At 47.9% G+C, this 14,685-nt stretch overlaps 1 protein-coding gene across 3 annotated transcripts; it reads right to left on the reverse strand.

Moving 5' to 3' along the window:
• Nucleotides 1-313: 313 nt before the first annotated feature.
• Nucleotides 314-14,292, reverse strand: TARS2 (threonyl-tRNA synthetase 2, mitochondrial). 3 transcript variants are annotated; one of them, XM_026486717.4, is made up of 18 exons: nt 14,101-14,292; nt 13,578-13,774; nt 13,150-13,273; nt 11,422-11,546; nt 10,341-10,458; nt 10,163-10,227; nt 9,821-9,899; nt 8,561-8,707; nt 8,305-8,403; nt 7,793-8,010; nt 7,397-7,559; nt 6,914-7,051; nt 6,664-6,741; nt 4,652-4,752; nt 4,339-4,440; nt 4,087-4,159; nt 3,365-3,479; nt 314-672 (listed from the first exon to the last, which is right to left on the reverse strand). In XM_026486717.4, the coding sequence occupies exons 1-18, from the start codon at nt 14,164-14,166 to the stop codon at nt 524-526; spliced, it is 2,157 nt and encodes a 718-aa protein (XP_026342502.1). In that variant the 5' UTR covers nt 14,167-14,292; the 3' UTR covers nt 314-523. The 3 variants fall into 3 exon arrangements, 2 of the variants coding, with proteins under 2 accessions (XP_026342502.1, XP_026342501.1); XM_026486716.4 differs by having other exon boundaries at nt 14,001-14,188; XR_003312910.4 differs by lacking the exons at nt 314-672; nt 3,365-3,479; nt 14,101-14,292 and adding an exon at nt 14,001-14,093 and having other exon boundaries at nt 4,339-4,436.
• Between the last annotated feature and the right edge of the window lie 393 nt (nt 14,293-14,685).

The following is a 14,685-nucleotide window of genomic DNA, read 5'->3' on the forward strand; positions in this document are numbered from 1 at the left end:
CACTCGTGCTCTAATAAAGAAACAGAATCTTAAAGAAAGAGCGAGTGAGACCTTGTTTTATGCCTCAGCTCCTGTCTTCGTGCTGCCTACCGTGCAGCAGGACAGCCTGCTGAATTGGGGGTGGGGGGGAGCAGGGCACTAAAGAGTTCAGGGCGGGGGACAGGACAGCTGCCCCAGGAGATCCCCTACCAGTGAGAGGCCAGGGCTGCCCCCTTTCTGTTTCCCCAGTGCCCCAGGACAGAAGAGGTGGAGACCGAGTCAAACTCCCTTTTATCTCCTGCTCAGGAGTCAGAGATGAAGATGAAGACACATACCCGAGAGCTTCAAGTTTATTCTTTATACTTTCATTCTCCTCACGTCCAAACAGATACAGCTTCCCCCAGATCAAATGTCTTTCCAGGAGAGCAATGTCATGCCTCACCATGAATTGATGGGTCTGGGGGCCTTCAGACTCTGGCAGTTAGGTCGAGGTCTCCCACACGAAGGGCGGCTGGCGGCTCCTGCCACATCTGTATACAAAAGCTCAGAACACTTCCTCAGCATCTGGGACCCTGGTGTTCTGGAGTTCCAGCAGCCGTTGCACAGCCTCAGTCAAGTCCCGCTCCCCAAGTCGGCGGTTATCTCGAGTCCGAATGTTCACTGTTCTCTTACTCTGCTCTTTCTGGCCAACCACTGCAGGAAGAGGGGAGGCTTGGGACCGTCAGGGCACATTCATCCACAGGGGATATGCAAAAATTCGAGAGAGCTAAATCTTTAGGAAGGGTGAGAGCACAGCCCAGATAATAGTTCAGGAAAACAGTATATTTAGCTGCCTCTTGCTCTCCAGTTCCCCGATCATCCTGACAAGATAAGGAAATGTTCCAGACATGCTCTCCATGCCTTATCACTTCCAGTCAGGAGCCTAGAGGTCAGAGATAGTAGGGTCAGCCAGAGAGAGACAAACAGACCAAGAAGCAGACCCAGAGAGAAACTGTGTGTGTGTGGACATTAGAGGGAGGGGAGGGTGGCAGGAGTACAAGACTCACAGGCAAGCCCTGGGGGTCATGGGGCAACTTGCTCTAAGTGCCATTGGGTGAGTGGGTGTGTAAAATGAGAGAACTGAGTAATCTGACAAGAGGAGTTTCTGCTCCTTGTCTTCAAGACAGAACTCTGAATGGAGAAATGAAAAAAGGAACAAGGTGGCCTGACTCTTCTCCTTAAGGTCTTTCTCATCATCCCTTAGGGCTGACTCCATCTGGGTCTAGAACAAACAAAGCTAACTAATTAACACCTCATTAATCCTTCCTGTCCCTTTCTCTCTAATGCTCCTTTGGTTAATTAATCTAACAGACACCAAGAGCTTGGAAGAGGGTCAGAAGAAAACTGTTTTCCTGAAACCATAAAACTCCTACAAGAAAACATAGGTGGGAATATCTTGGACATTGGCTTTAGCAACTTTATTCTGGATACATCTCCTCAGGCAAGGGAAACAAAAGCAAAAATAAATTACTGGGACCACATCAAACTAAAAAGCTTTTTGCCAAAAAAAAAAAAAAAAAAAAAAAAAAAGCTTTTTGCACAGCAAAGGAAACTATCAACACAATGAAAAGGCAACCTACTGAATGGAAGAAGATATTCACGAACGATATATCTGACAAGGGATTAATATCCAAAACATATAAAGAACTCACACAACTCAATACCAAAAACAAAAAAACAAAAAGTCTATTTGAAACTTGGCAAAGGGCCTAAACAGACATTTTTCCAAAGATGACATACAGATGGCCACCAGGCACATAAAAATATGCTTAACAACACTAATCGTCAGGGAAATGCAAATCAAAACCACAATGAGATATCATCTCACACTAGTCAGAATGGCTAGTATCAAGAAGACAAGAAATAACAAGTGTTGGCAAGAAAAGGGACTCTTGTTCACTGTTGGTGGGAATGCAAACTGGTGCAGCCATTGTAGAAACAGTATGGAGGTTCCTCAAAAAATTAAAAATAGAAATACCATATGATCTAGTAATTCCACTGCATGGTATTTACCCCCCACCCCGCCAAAAGAAAACACTAATTCAAAAAAATATATGCACCCCTATGTTTACTGTAGCATTATTAACAATAGCCAACATACGGAAGCAACACAAGAGTCCATCAACAGATACAGAGATAAAGATGTGCAGTCAGAGAAAGCCAAATACCATATGATTTCACTTTTTTTTTAAGTAAGCTTTACACCTAATATGGGGTTTGAACTCACAACCCTGAGATCAAGAGTCCACATGTTCTACCAAATGAGCCAGCCAGACTCCCTGTATGATTTCACTTATATGTGTAATCTAAAAAACAAATCTCATAAACCCAACAGAAACAATCTCATAAACACAGAGAACAAAAAAATGGTGGTTGCCAAAGGGAGCAGGGTGGGGGCATGGGCAGAACAGGTGAAGGGGATCAGAGGTACAAACTTCCAATTATAAAATAAGTAAGTCACAGGGATGAAAAATACACCATAGAGAATACAATCAATAATATTGTAATAACTTTGTATGGTGACAGATGGCAGCTACATTTACTGTGATGAGCACCGAGTAATACACAGAAGTGTCAAGTCACTATGCTGTACACCTGAAGTTAATGTAACATTGCGTGTCAACTACACGTCAATTAAACTTTTTTAAAATTTAATTTAAAAAAGAAATTAATGTTAAAGTTACTATGTTTATAATTAGGAATAAATGGCAGAACATACAAAAATTATAAGGATAAAACATGAGTCTAAAAAGAAACGCTATGTTTGCATCAAAATACTGTGAGCCTTGGGCAATATCCCCAGAGCCAATGTGGTTCACACTCTCCCAGCTCAGTCTGAAGGGGCACTTTAGTGGAGACGTCTGAAAATATGGGCCCAGCAAGTAGAATTCAAACACTGGCTGGTTACACACAAACCCCAGCCTTCGTCTTGAAGGTGCTCACTTTCTATCATTTGTTGTAATAACCTAAATCTCCTCAAATGTTTTCTCAAGTGTCTGTGATTTTGTACTTTTTTTGTTCTGCTGAGAATATTATTTTGTACTAGGCGTTGGTAAAAAAGTGCTTTTCATGCCTGTGACGTAATTCTCTATGACTCAGCACAAACTCAAAGAATAAAATAGTAGTAGAAAAAAAGAAGAAAAAGGAAATTCTTCTGAGGGTGAGAACCGGTTGTCAGGGGGTGAAGGAACCTAGGACCCAAATGGCTCAGGTGTCCTGAATCCGGCTCAGGTAACGACCCCCAATTAACCCAAATATGCAAATAAGCAAATCTAATAGGAAAGAACAGCAGAGGAGGCCGGTGGAGAGTGCAGGACTCTGAGGGCCTGTGCTGCTGGTCACTCACCGAACTGAAAATTGTAGTGGGCGAGCTGAGCCCGGTGGACTCTCCGGCTGAGTGTCAGTCCTAAGTCGGCATCCAGGTCACAGACCAGTCCTGCAGCCTGTAGTCTCTGCTGTACCTGGGGCAGAAGGGCAGAGGTTAGATGCCAGGAGCTACGGGGCTGGGAAGTTAGAACAATCTGATACCAATCTTCCCCATGCCCCGGATCTGTTCCTCCATCCACTGCCTCAAGGTTCTGTTTGTCGTGGACAACCCCTCCTTGTTCATCTGCACTGAGGTCCCTTCCCACTGGAAACCAAGTTTCTGTCTGCTTCCTACTGGAGCCCAGCCTGCCGCCAACTCCCCGACTCCGCCTGCTCTAGCCACAGCGCTACCCAACCAGCTACTTGACTCTGGTACCATCCATATCCCTACTTCTCTCTAGAAAGGAAACACGAAACCAACATTTATCCAGGCCCCTTTTGTGCCAAGTGCTCTGTTGTCAGCGTTGAACATTTGTTAATTTGTTTAATTTTCATGCATCTACACAGGCAAAGAATTAAGTCTCACTTCTCATCTGTGGAATTTCCAGCATAAAGGCTGGCAGCCATTCGAGGCCAGTCTTGTGGCTCCAAGTGCTATTTCCCTTGCACTATGCCGTGTGACCCCTTCCTACCCACTGCTCAGCCCTGGACTCCAGGTACTCCTGCTTCATCCCCTGGGCACACTGCCCAGCTTCTCCTCACCTCCCTGGCATATTCCTCTTGCTCAGTTCCCACTGGGATGACAACCACCTGGAACGGGGACAGCCACAACGGCCTGGTGGAGAGGGGGGAGGAAGGCAAACTAAGTTACTCTGGCTCTGACCACAAGTGTGGCTGCAGACAGTCGAGTTGAGAGGAAAACAGAAGAGGGAATCTGAGGAGACCAGGATCTGGAGCATGCACTCACTATCTGGTCTGAGGACCAGAACAGAAATCTGGGGCCAGAGGTCTCACCATTTTCCTCCACAGCTTTCCGCCAGCACTCCCAACATCCTTTCCACAGAACCTAGCACGGCTCGGTGAATGAGGACTGGACGCTCCGGGACTCCCGCCTGCCTTGGAGGGAAAGACAGGGGTGGATGGAATAGAGGAAGTGTCACAAAATGTGCACCCAAGGTCACCTTCCGGTTTTCAAGAAATATTTAGCTCCAGCAAAGGTGTAGAGGATTCGGGTTTCATTTTTAGGGACAAAGACAGAAGGGGAAGTTGCTCTCCACCTATTCTGGTGGCAGCTAAGGGAAAAGGGGATGGGGGCAAGGTTCTGTACCCCTTGTACTGGAGGCCAAATCTCAGGGGCAGCTGGAAGTCAAGCTGGATTGTCCCGCACTGATGGGGCCTACCCAGGGCATCACGGAGGTGCACATCAATCTGGAGGAGACAGATGGGAGGGCATAAGAGCAACCAGAAGCAGCAGCCTCTACGGAATGTGCCACCCACCTTCTACCCACGCACAGCCCAGGCTGTCTTGAGAAACGTGCCATGGCTGTAACATACTCTGCTTCGCTCACTGGGCACTCCAGCAGTGGCTCTTTCTACTCAGGAACGGTGCAACTTTAAGGGACACCACACTGACATGAATGACCCCCCCCATACCCTGGCCTCTGAATTCCGTGAGCTCGTCATCTCCGAGACCCTCACGTGCACTCACGCATGGAGACAGCCCTCATTTTGGCATCGCCAGAATGGCTGCACGTCCCGCCGCTGCATCACACACCCTGCCTGGTTACGGGCCCTCGGTCTTCTGGCTCGGACAACTATTCCTACGAATGGCTTTTCAGTTCTTAGGTTCCCTCCCATTCACAGCCCCTACCCGCCTTTTCTTCTTTCCCCATGCAACTGGAACCACTCTCCCTGGTTCCCTTCCACCGTTGTTCTCTTGCCACATGCCCATGGCAAAACCCCAACCTGGTGGCACTCTGGTCTCTCACTTCCTTGGCCTTGCAATAGGACCACTCAGGGCTGCCCAGCATGTCCCATACCACACAGATGCATCAATGCGGATTGATGCCACCATGCTAGGCTCTATTTTGAACTTTAATGGGGCCCTTGCTACTGTCAAGAATCCTCTGCTGCCCTAGTCAGTTTTGTGTCTTGTTCTCAAGCATTTTCAAGCTTTCTCCTCTTCCTACCTTCACTGCCCTCACTGACAACTTTCCTATGCCCTACTCCCATCTCAGCAAATGATCCTGTCTCAGATCTCACGTGGAAATTAGATAATGATATCACGAGACAGAAAAATGTCTCAACTTCCTGTCACCACATCTACAGACTTCCTTGCATGTACCCCCAACCTTTCTTCCTGCCTCCAGAATGATGGCAAAGGTGGTCTCTTGTGGGTTCCCAATCCTGCCCCCTCAAACCTCCCCAAGAAATTCCCTCTACTGAAACCCTTCTACAACTTCAACTTCTCCCTGACCCAAACAGGCTCTCCCTCATCAGAGCGTTTAAACATTCTCAAATTTCTTCCTTCAATCAAAATCTCTTTTGACTACCCAGGCCCCTTTGGCTACTCTCCTTTACTTTTTTAAGAGCCAAAACTCTCAAAAGGGTTATGTTCATTCATTCACCTCTGACTCCAACCCCAGCCTCCACTTTACCAAAAATCGTCCTTCAATATCTTTTTTTAAAGATTTTATTTATTTATCTGACAGAGACAGCGAGAGAGCACAGGCAGGGGGAGCCGGAGAGGCAGGGGGAGCGGGAGAGGCAGAGGGAGAAGCAGGCTCCCTCCAAGCAGGGAGCCAGATTCAGGGCTCAATCCCAGGACCTTGGAGTCATGACCTGAGCCGAAGGCTAACGCTTAACAGACTGAGCCACCCAGGCGCCCTGGTCCTTCAATATCTAACAGTCTTTTCACTGAACCCAGCAGAAACTTTCCAGTCCTTTCATCCCCCCTACCTCCTTCCACTTCTTCTAACTTGCCCTGCAAGCTTTTACCCTGCCCTCAGCCTCTGCCTGCACTGTTCCTGCGTAGAACTCCTCTGTACTTGGCCCACAATGACCTTTCAGGTTAGAAAGAGAATCCTGCAAGAAGCCTTTCCTGACCCTCCTGAGTGACATGCTCCCTTGGTATCTACACAGTGCGGATTCAGTGGCCCCAAAATGCCTATTTATCTCCCATACCCTTCACAAGACCACAAGCTTCATGGGGGCAGGAAATGTACTGCTCTTCTTTATATCCTACACAAGTTTAAAAATATTCCTTTGTGTCTATTAAATATCTAATAAAACAAAACAAAAAATGAATAAATGAAACTCTTAGCATGGTCCCCAACTTACCTTAGGCCCATAGAACGCACCGTCTCCAGGGTTGAGGTCCCAGGGCTCTCCAAATTCTTCCAGGGCCCGCTGAAGGACCTTTCAGAAGGAATGAGACAAGAGAGGAATATGTCATCTTAGACTTTATGAGCAACAGATCCCTCCAGTCCCCAACACATGACTTGCTTAGCATATGTCTCCAAGGAGGGCACACATTCCCATCTCCCCTCCCCCATCACAGAATGCTTTATCTGCCTCTTCACCTACTTACCTGCTCAGCCTGGTCCCAAAGGCAAGGCTCTCCCAGGAAGCCAGATGGCCGGGTGGATAGCACCAGGCGGAATGAGAAGCCAAGGACAGCATAGACAGAACGGAGGAAATCAAGACAGCTTCGGATCTCTGCTTCAAGCTGGGGGCAGAAAATAAGAGTGGGTGAGTTGTGTGCTAGAGTTCTGGAGTGATGGGAGTCTGGGGGAAACACAAGCAGAAACATAGAGGACACTTAGGGCTATCATATAACTGAGTTGTAGTATAAGAAGAGGGAGACTGGCAGTGGGGAACGTTCGTGGCTCATTACGAGAATGGAACGTGGTTTAGAAATGCTTTGGCGGGGCAACCCTGTCAGGATCCCTCTCACTCCTGAGAGCTTTTTCTGTATCTTCACTTAATAAACTTCTATCGCTCTACTCACAAAAAAAAAAAAAAAAGAAAGAAAAAAAACCCAAATGCTTAGGTGGTGCTGGTGAAGGGCCACCTGATCCGGTGCACAGAAGATGTGAGCGTCATCCTGTTGGAAGCACCGCAGCCGGGTCAGTCCCCCGAGACTGCCAGAGGCCTCGGCCCGGTGCAGGGCCCCGAAGTCTGCCAGTCGCAGCGGCAGCTCTCGCCAGGATCTGGGCCGGTGAGCGAACATCAGGCTGAGGATGGGGTGCGGAAGGGTCAGGGCCATAGGGAAAGTAGCCCGAGACTGCTCCTCTCCCAATGTGCTTGCTTAGATCTCTGGATCATCAGCTAGCGCCCTCTTCAGCCTTAGCATGCCCTCCCACTGAGTCCTGTCCACCCCACCTGGCACAACTTGAGCCCCGCCTGGCCGAAAGTACATTTCTTAGCAACAGCAGGGAGGACCCAGGCCTCCTGGCTCCTAGCTCACCAGTGTGCAGGGCAGTTCATGGGCTTGAGGGCAAGTGTGTCTGTGGGATGGCTGGTAGGGTGGTCACTCGGGGAGCTGGCAGGCCTGTCAGAGCCTGGGGGCTGCAGGGTAAACATGTCTTCCTGATAATGTTCCCAGTGTCCTGACAGCTCCCAGAGTTTCGTAGAAAACAGCGTGGGGGTTTTCACTTCTGAGAAACCACGGCGGGCGTACTCGGCCTGGAGAGGAGAGTGTAGACATGGAAGGGCAGAGTGATTGGGGGAGAGGAGGCAGGGCGGCAGGTGTGTGATTCTCCGGAGATCTCAGGTCATGCTGATCTCAGCCACAATCTGTTAAGTACCATGCTCTCTCTCTACACTCCCACCCCGTGGACCACACTTTCCTAGGACCTTGTTAAAGGTCACCAGCACTTTACAATGTTTAAGTTTAATCCCCCTCTTTTAACACTTGGCATCTTCTGGGCCCTGATTTCCTCCCTGGTCTTCCTTCCTCTCGATTTGGGTTCCCCTTACCCTGATAAAAGCCACCAGGGTGTTATACACCCTTGTCCCTCGAGGCAGGAAGAAGCAGCTCCCGGGGCTCAGTTCATGGAAGAAGAAGAGCTCCTGTGCCTGTGCAGGAATGGCAGTGTCACTCAAGGGAGAAAGGGGACTCTGGAACCCAGAAGAAACGACTGATGGAGCTGCTCAATCTCTTAGATTCGTCATCTGCTCCCAACTTCACCATCAGGTTCCTTCACACCCACTTCCCTTCTCCCAATCTCTGTACCTTCCCAATGCGCCGGTGGTCCCGTAACTCCGCTTCCTCCTTCCATTCCTCCCAGGCCCTCAGCTCCTTTGCTGTGGGGAAGGAGATCCCTGACACTCGCTGCAGTGTCTCTGAGGCACCCGAGGACCTCCACACGGATGACGAGTTCTATGGGAGGACACAGGGAGTCAGAGAGAAGATGGGGGGACTGCAGGTACCTAAGCTCTCCTCTGATGGTGCTTATCTGATACTGAGCTTAAGCTCCACAAATATCCGGTCTCAGCGCTGTTTCCCACTGCCTCCACCAGCACGATACCACTATCCCCCGCTTAGAGATGCCTGGACTCCTAATCCCCACTTGGGTCCTCCTCAAGCCCAACTTTATCCTGCTACCTCTTTTTCTTCCCATTCTCCCTCGGGCACCCTTGTACTGAGGACCCCCCCTCGTCCCCCGCCGCACTTCTAATCAAGGACTGCTCAGCAGAGTAACCTTAAGCTCTGGTCAAATGTCAGTCTATCCATCTACTTATCAATCTACCACACTATGTCCTCCTCCTGGTCACATGAAATTCAAATGCCTCTGCCTGCTCTTTTCTTGAACAATTTAACAAGAAAGAGCCTATGTTTTATAGCACTTTCAACTTTTCCTCAAACGCTTTCTCCTGTGTTAGCTTTGTCTCTGTGACGTGGATTTATTGGCAGGACAGGAATTAACGGCAACCTTATTTTACAGGTAGGGAAAATGCGTAAGGAGATCTACCCAAGGCCATATACTTCACTGGTCGCAGAGCTAGGACTAAGCACAAATGGCTAGGGTTTCAGTCCAGCGCTTTTGGCTGTATATACCTGCCTCTCCCCTTGGTCCCTGCTTCGTTCCACCTAATAAATAACTCACCTGGCCCAAGAACAGTATTTTCATAAAAGGCATGCCTTTGACTTATAGTATTCTCCCTGTACCTGTCAAATGGTGTTCTATACACCCTCTCTCCACAGAAACCTCCCCCATGTGACCCTGTTCAACCTGTTCACACGCTCCCTCTCCATCTCCCTACCACTGAAGTTCAACTACAGAATGTGACTTGGCTTCTGGGCCCTGGCAGGGTGTCCAGCAACTGCCATCAGACTGGGAGTTTGCAGAAGGCAGGAACTAAAAATCATGCTTTCTGGAGTCCCCACTCAGCTATCAGAGGAGAGAAGGGGCTGAGGGAGATCATCTTCCCATTCCCCTGTTCATCCCAGTGAACACAGGAGTCTCAACCTAACCTTGCCCTCCCAACTGACCGTCAGCAGCTTCAGTCCTCCAATCTGTCCAGTATGCCGAAGGTGGGGGCCCCGGCAAAGATCAACCAGCATGCCACACCTGGGAGAAAGAACAGGCCACTTAGTGATTTCCAAATTCTTAAGCTTCTAGTGTTCTCCGTCTCATGGTCTTCAGCAGATAGAAAAAAAGTGAAGAACTGTTCTACAGAGAAAGCAAGAGCAATGGGAGATAAAACTATTTCCCGTTCCTCTTCCTTTTCTGGAGCAACAGATTACCTTCTACCTTCTTCCCCTCATCCCATTTCTGGCCTTCTTTGGTGCGCCCCACCCCTCCCTGTTTCCCTCCATTTTGACAACTCTCACCCATATACTGTTGCTGTTGGACCTGTCACTTTCTCCTCAATCAGGCGAAGCTTAAAGGGGTTATCCTGGAAGGAGAGTGAGGATAAGTCTTTCTTCCTATATAGATGTCCTGGGAGAGAGCTACCTCTTCCCTCATGCTTCTAGGTCTTCCTCCTAAACGTGTGCACCTCCACCCCACCTTGAAGAGCTGGCGAAGCTGATCCTGAGACACCTCTAACCTCCGGAAGGGCTGAGCAGCAGCTGCAAGTTCCTGGCAAATCCGCTCCAAAGCAGGCAGCTCTGAGCCCCGAACTGTTCTGGAAAGAGGAGAGTTGGTTGGCTTGCATCTGCTGAGAAGCATCACCTGGGTGCCAAACCTATTGGCTAGGGGCTGAAATCCTGCTCTCCAGAGACATCTAGAATTATTGGCAAAGACAGACAAACTGAGAGAAAACATAATTAGGAAATCAGGTATAAATTTTCCAGCAGGACCAATAGCTCAAGGTATGAAATTAAAAGCTGGATGCAGGCAACGTGGATGGACAAAATTAGAGCAATAGTAATGAAGGATGAAGTAAAAGTTTAGACTAGAGAAGTTTCAAGCAGAATTAAACAGAAAAGGAAAGGCATAGACTAGTGGAGAAAATGGCACCAATGTCACAGTTGAGGCCTGGAGAGGCCCTTCCCCAAACTTTCACCTCCAAATTGAACGTGCCTGATGCCCCAGAAAAAGGGGGCAGAAACCACCCCAGTGAAAGAGTACACAGTCAGTTATTAACTGAATTAGGTTTGAGGAGCTAATGAAGAGCATGGGGACTACAGTTGATAATTCCATATTGTATATACACATATTGAAATCTGTAAGAGCAAACCTTAAGCGTTCTCACACACACACAAAGACAAAGCAAGGAAGTAAGATGATGAATGCGCTAATGAACTCAACTGTGGGAACCCTTTCACAATGTGTACAAACATCAAGTTACTAGGTTGTACATTTTTTTATTTTTAAAAGTTTATTTCTTTATGTCGTTTCTACACCCAAAATGGGGCTTGAATTCACAGCCCTGAGATGAAGAGTCCCATGCTCTTCTGACTGTGCCAGCCAGGACCCCTTACGTTGTACGCTTTGGTACACGTGCTGCCGAAGCGAGCACTGTACACTTTAAATATGTTACTTTGTCAATGCACTCCGAAAGTTGAAAAATGAAATAAAATACGGTGAAATATCTAAAAAAGAAAGAAACCACCCCAGAATCATTCTCTTCCCTTACACTACTCACCGCTCCTTTCCCAGGAAGAAATCATGGTAGAAGCCACATTCTGTACTTGGACCTCGGCAGAGGACAGCACCAAGGAGTTGTTCAGCTGCTGCCCCCAGGACATGGGTGCTGGAGTGCCAGAACACCTGGGTTCACAAGAAAGGAGTTCATAACCTTTTCCTTTACCTGCTCACTCTCTGATCTTCTCCTCAGAGAAGCTGCTGTGAAACCGGTATGGCTCTTCTACAAATAACTACCACAAAATGGGGAACCTGACCTTGGGCGTGAACCCTAAATAGTAAAAGAAAAAAAAAAAAAAAAAAAAACAGAATAGAAAAGAAAACAAAAGGCTAGTACAAGCAATGCACGGATGACAGCAGCCCCCAGCCTCCCTCCTTGGTGCTTCCCAGTCCTACAGCATAGACGTAGGAGCCCAGTCTTCTTTTGTTACTCTTACAACATCCCCTTTTAGGGCTTCAGAGTGAACTACCTACTTAAGATGGTAGTTCCTAAAGGCTCTGTATGGTCTTTTAGTTCTATTTTTCTTCTACCCCAGGAATCTAGTGTGATGCAACCCCTCCTCTAGGATTTGGTCACATCTATACGTAAGTGACAAAATTCCATTTTTCTGCATCCTAACAGATAAGCTCCGTATTACCTAAGCTGACGTGGAGAAGATAAAGTGGGAAAGAGGCCAGTTGTGTGCTCAGTTGTGGTAATCAAGTTAGAATTAAAAAATATAGGGGCGCCTGGGTGGCTCAGCCGGATAAGCATATGTCTTCGGCTCAGGTCACGATCCCGGGGTCCTGGGATCGAGCCCCATGTCTGGTTCCCAGCTCGGCAGGGAGCTTGCTTCTCTCTCTCTCTCCACTGCTCGTGCTCTCGCTCACTCACTGTCTCTCTCTCAAATAAATAAATAATTTTTAAAAAAAAGAATTAAAAAATACACGCTACAGATGACTTATAATGTATGTCTGTAGAGTTGAGGGGACTGAACTGGCATATTATCTTTCTATTTTCAGCTTATGATCTCTCCTTTTGGCTAGCACAAATGATGTCTACTTGATAGATCTAGGCTGAAAACTTCCATCCTAAATTTCTAGCTTAGCCAGGGCTAGTCAAGACAAGCAATCTGTGGTATCTCTCTCTCCCAACTGCAAATGGAGAAACTGAGGCAAAAGAAACTAAACTAAAAATATGCCCACTTAAATATCCCATAGTTTAGGGGGGCCTGGGTGATGCAGTTGGTTAAGCGTCCGATTCTTTTTGCTCAGGTTGTGATCTCAAGGTCCTGAGATGGAGCCCTGTGTTGGGCTCTGCGCGCTGCACAAGACACTGTTGGGTTTCTCTCTCTCTCCCACTCTGGCCCTCCACACACCCCACCCCTGCACTCTTTCTCTCTCTAAAATAAATACATAAATCTTAAAAAAAAAAAAGTATATATATATATATATATATATATATATACACACACACACACACACACACATAAATAAATAAAAGGGCGCCTGGGTGGCTCAGTCAGTTAAGCACCTGCCTTCGGCTCAGGTCATGATCCCAGGGTGCTGGGATCGAGCTGGCACAGGGCTCCCTGCTCAGCGGGGAGGCTGCTTCTCCTTCTGCCCCTCCCCCTGCTCCTTTTCTCTCTCTCTCACTGTCTCTCAAATAAATAAAAATCTTAAAAATTAAAAAAATATATATATCCCTTAGTTTAGTTGCCACAGTATTCCCCAAAAGGAAGAAACTTACTGCTTTGCCCTCTGCAGAACTGAATGTCAGAAACCTGAGGTCAGAATCTGTCTCCAAGGGCCGCTCCAGATCATAAAGTTCTCCATTCACTTGTGCAGCCACTGCCGTATCTGCCAGTGTTGAACTTGGCGAGGCGAGGGGTGAGGATAAAGAAAAAGACATGGTTACAACCCACAGGGGAAGAAACAACTCCAAACTTGAGAATGGGGAAAGGTGTCATCAGAGCAATAAAACCTATCATTTCTTTCCCAGTGGATAATAAGTGAAGGATAGACACTCTGAAACTAATGCAGATAAAAATGAATCCCCAGGAAAAGGCAATCTTGATAGGGATGGAAGAGAAGCAAGCAGAATTTTCATTCCCTGCTCAAGTCCTGCGAAGTACAGAGGAAGAAGGATAATCCTGGCAGGTAAAACGGGTCTGGTACCTGATGTGCTGGGCTAGTTGGTAAGGGGTTGTGTTCCACGCCACAGCATCCACTTTCTGGCCTCCAGGGAGTGATATCTTAATAGTCCGGTGTTCCTCCTGTGCCATACTTGCTAACCTCTTTACTTGAGCAGTCCATAGCTCCTCAAAAAGGCCAAGCCGCTCTGCCAACCAGTGTGGAGGGGTCGGCACAGCTGCCTGGAGGGAGAGAAAGAGGTTAGAAGGTAACAGGGGTCTCATCATTCCTTTCTGGGATTGGGGCTAGTGGGAGGTGAGAATATTGAAGTGATCTTGGTCCTAATCTCTAGTCTGTAAGAGGACGGGGTGGTAACAGGGCTGGAAATCCTATGCTCCCCAGTCTGTGGACCCTAGGGAAAAAATGGCTGCAACGAAGGGCTTACGGTAGCCGGGGCCAGGGACTCACGGCAGGGGTAGGGGGTGTCAGGCTGGGTTGAGAGCCTACATCTTGGACCTCAGCTGGGCTGGGTCCAACGCGGTTCATAACTTTTGGGTACCTCACGCACCGTGTGTAGCCCGCAGGTTTGCAAGCCTGGGAGCAGGAGCCGCAGGCACCTCCGATAAAACCCCATGTTCCTTCAGACCTGTGCCTACATCCTTAAACAAATTACGGTCTTTTCTCCTTCACCGAATTCCTCATTGGCTTCCGGCCCAACAACACCCATGCTTATTGGTTCCTATAGCTGCCACTCTAGTCTGAGACCACCTCCAGGAACTCCGAAGAGGTACGCCCCACACAGCACCAGCAGCGGTGTAGGTGGTTCCGGATGAGCGGAAGACCTAAACTGTTACACACACCCGCAATCCCGAAACCTGAAGTTTCAGCCCGAAGTAGCAATAACATATCCTGAACTGTGAGGACTGGGGCAGGAAAACTCTTGAGTAACGAGAGTGGGAGAAAAACAGACGGGAAGAGTAGCTAGTCGTTTCCTTTTAAACATAGGTTTTCTCTTACATAGTCTTTACTGGCAGGTAGAAAACAGGTATGAACCACGTCTTTGGAACCAGATAGCGTAAATCCTGGATTTCTCATTCACTCTGTAATTTTAGGTAGATTACTTAATTTCTTCTAAGCTTCAATTTCCTCATCT

The sequence above is a fragment of the Ursus arctos genome, unplaced genomic scaffold, assembly GCF_023065955.2.
Source record: "Ursus arctos isolate Adak ecotype North America unplaced genomic scaffold, UrsArc2.0 scaffold_12, whole genome shotgun sequence".
Classification (NCBI taxonomy): Eukaryota; Metazoa; Chordata; class Mammalia; order Carnivora; family Ursidae; genus Ursus; species Ursus arctos.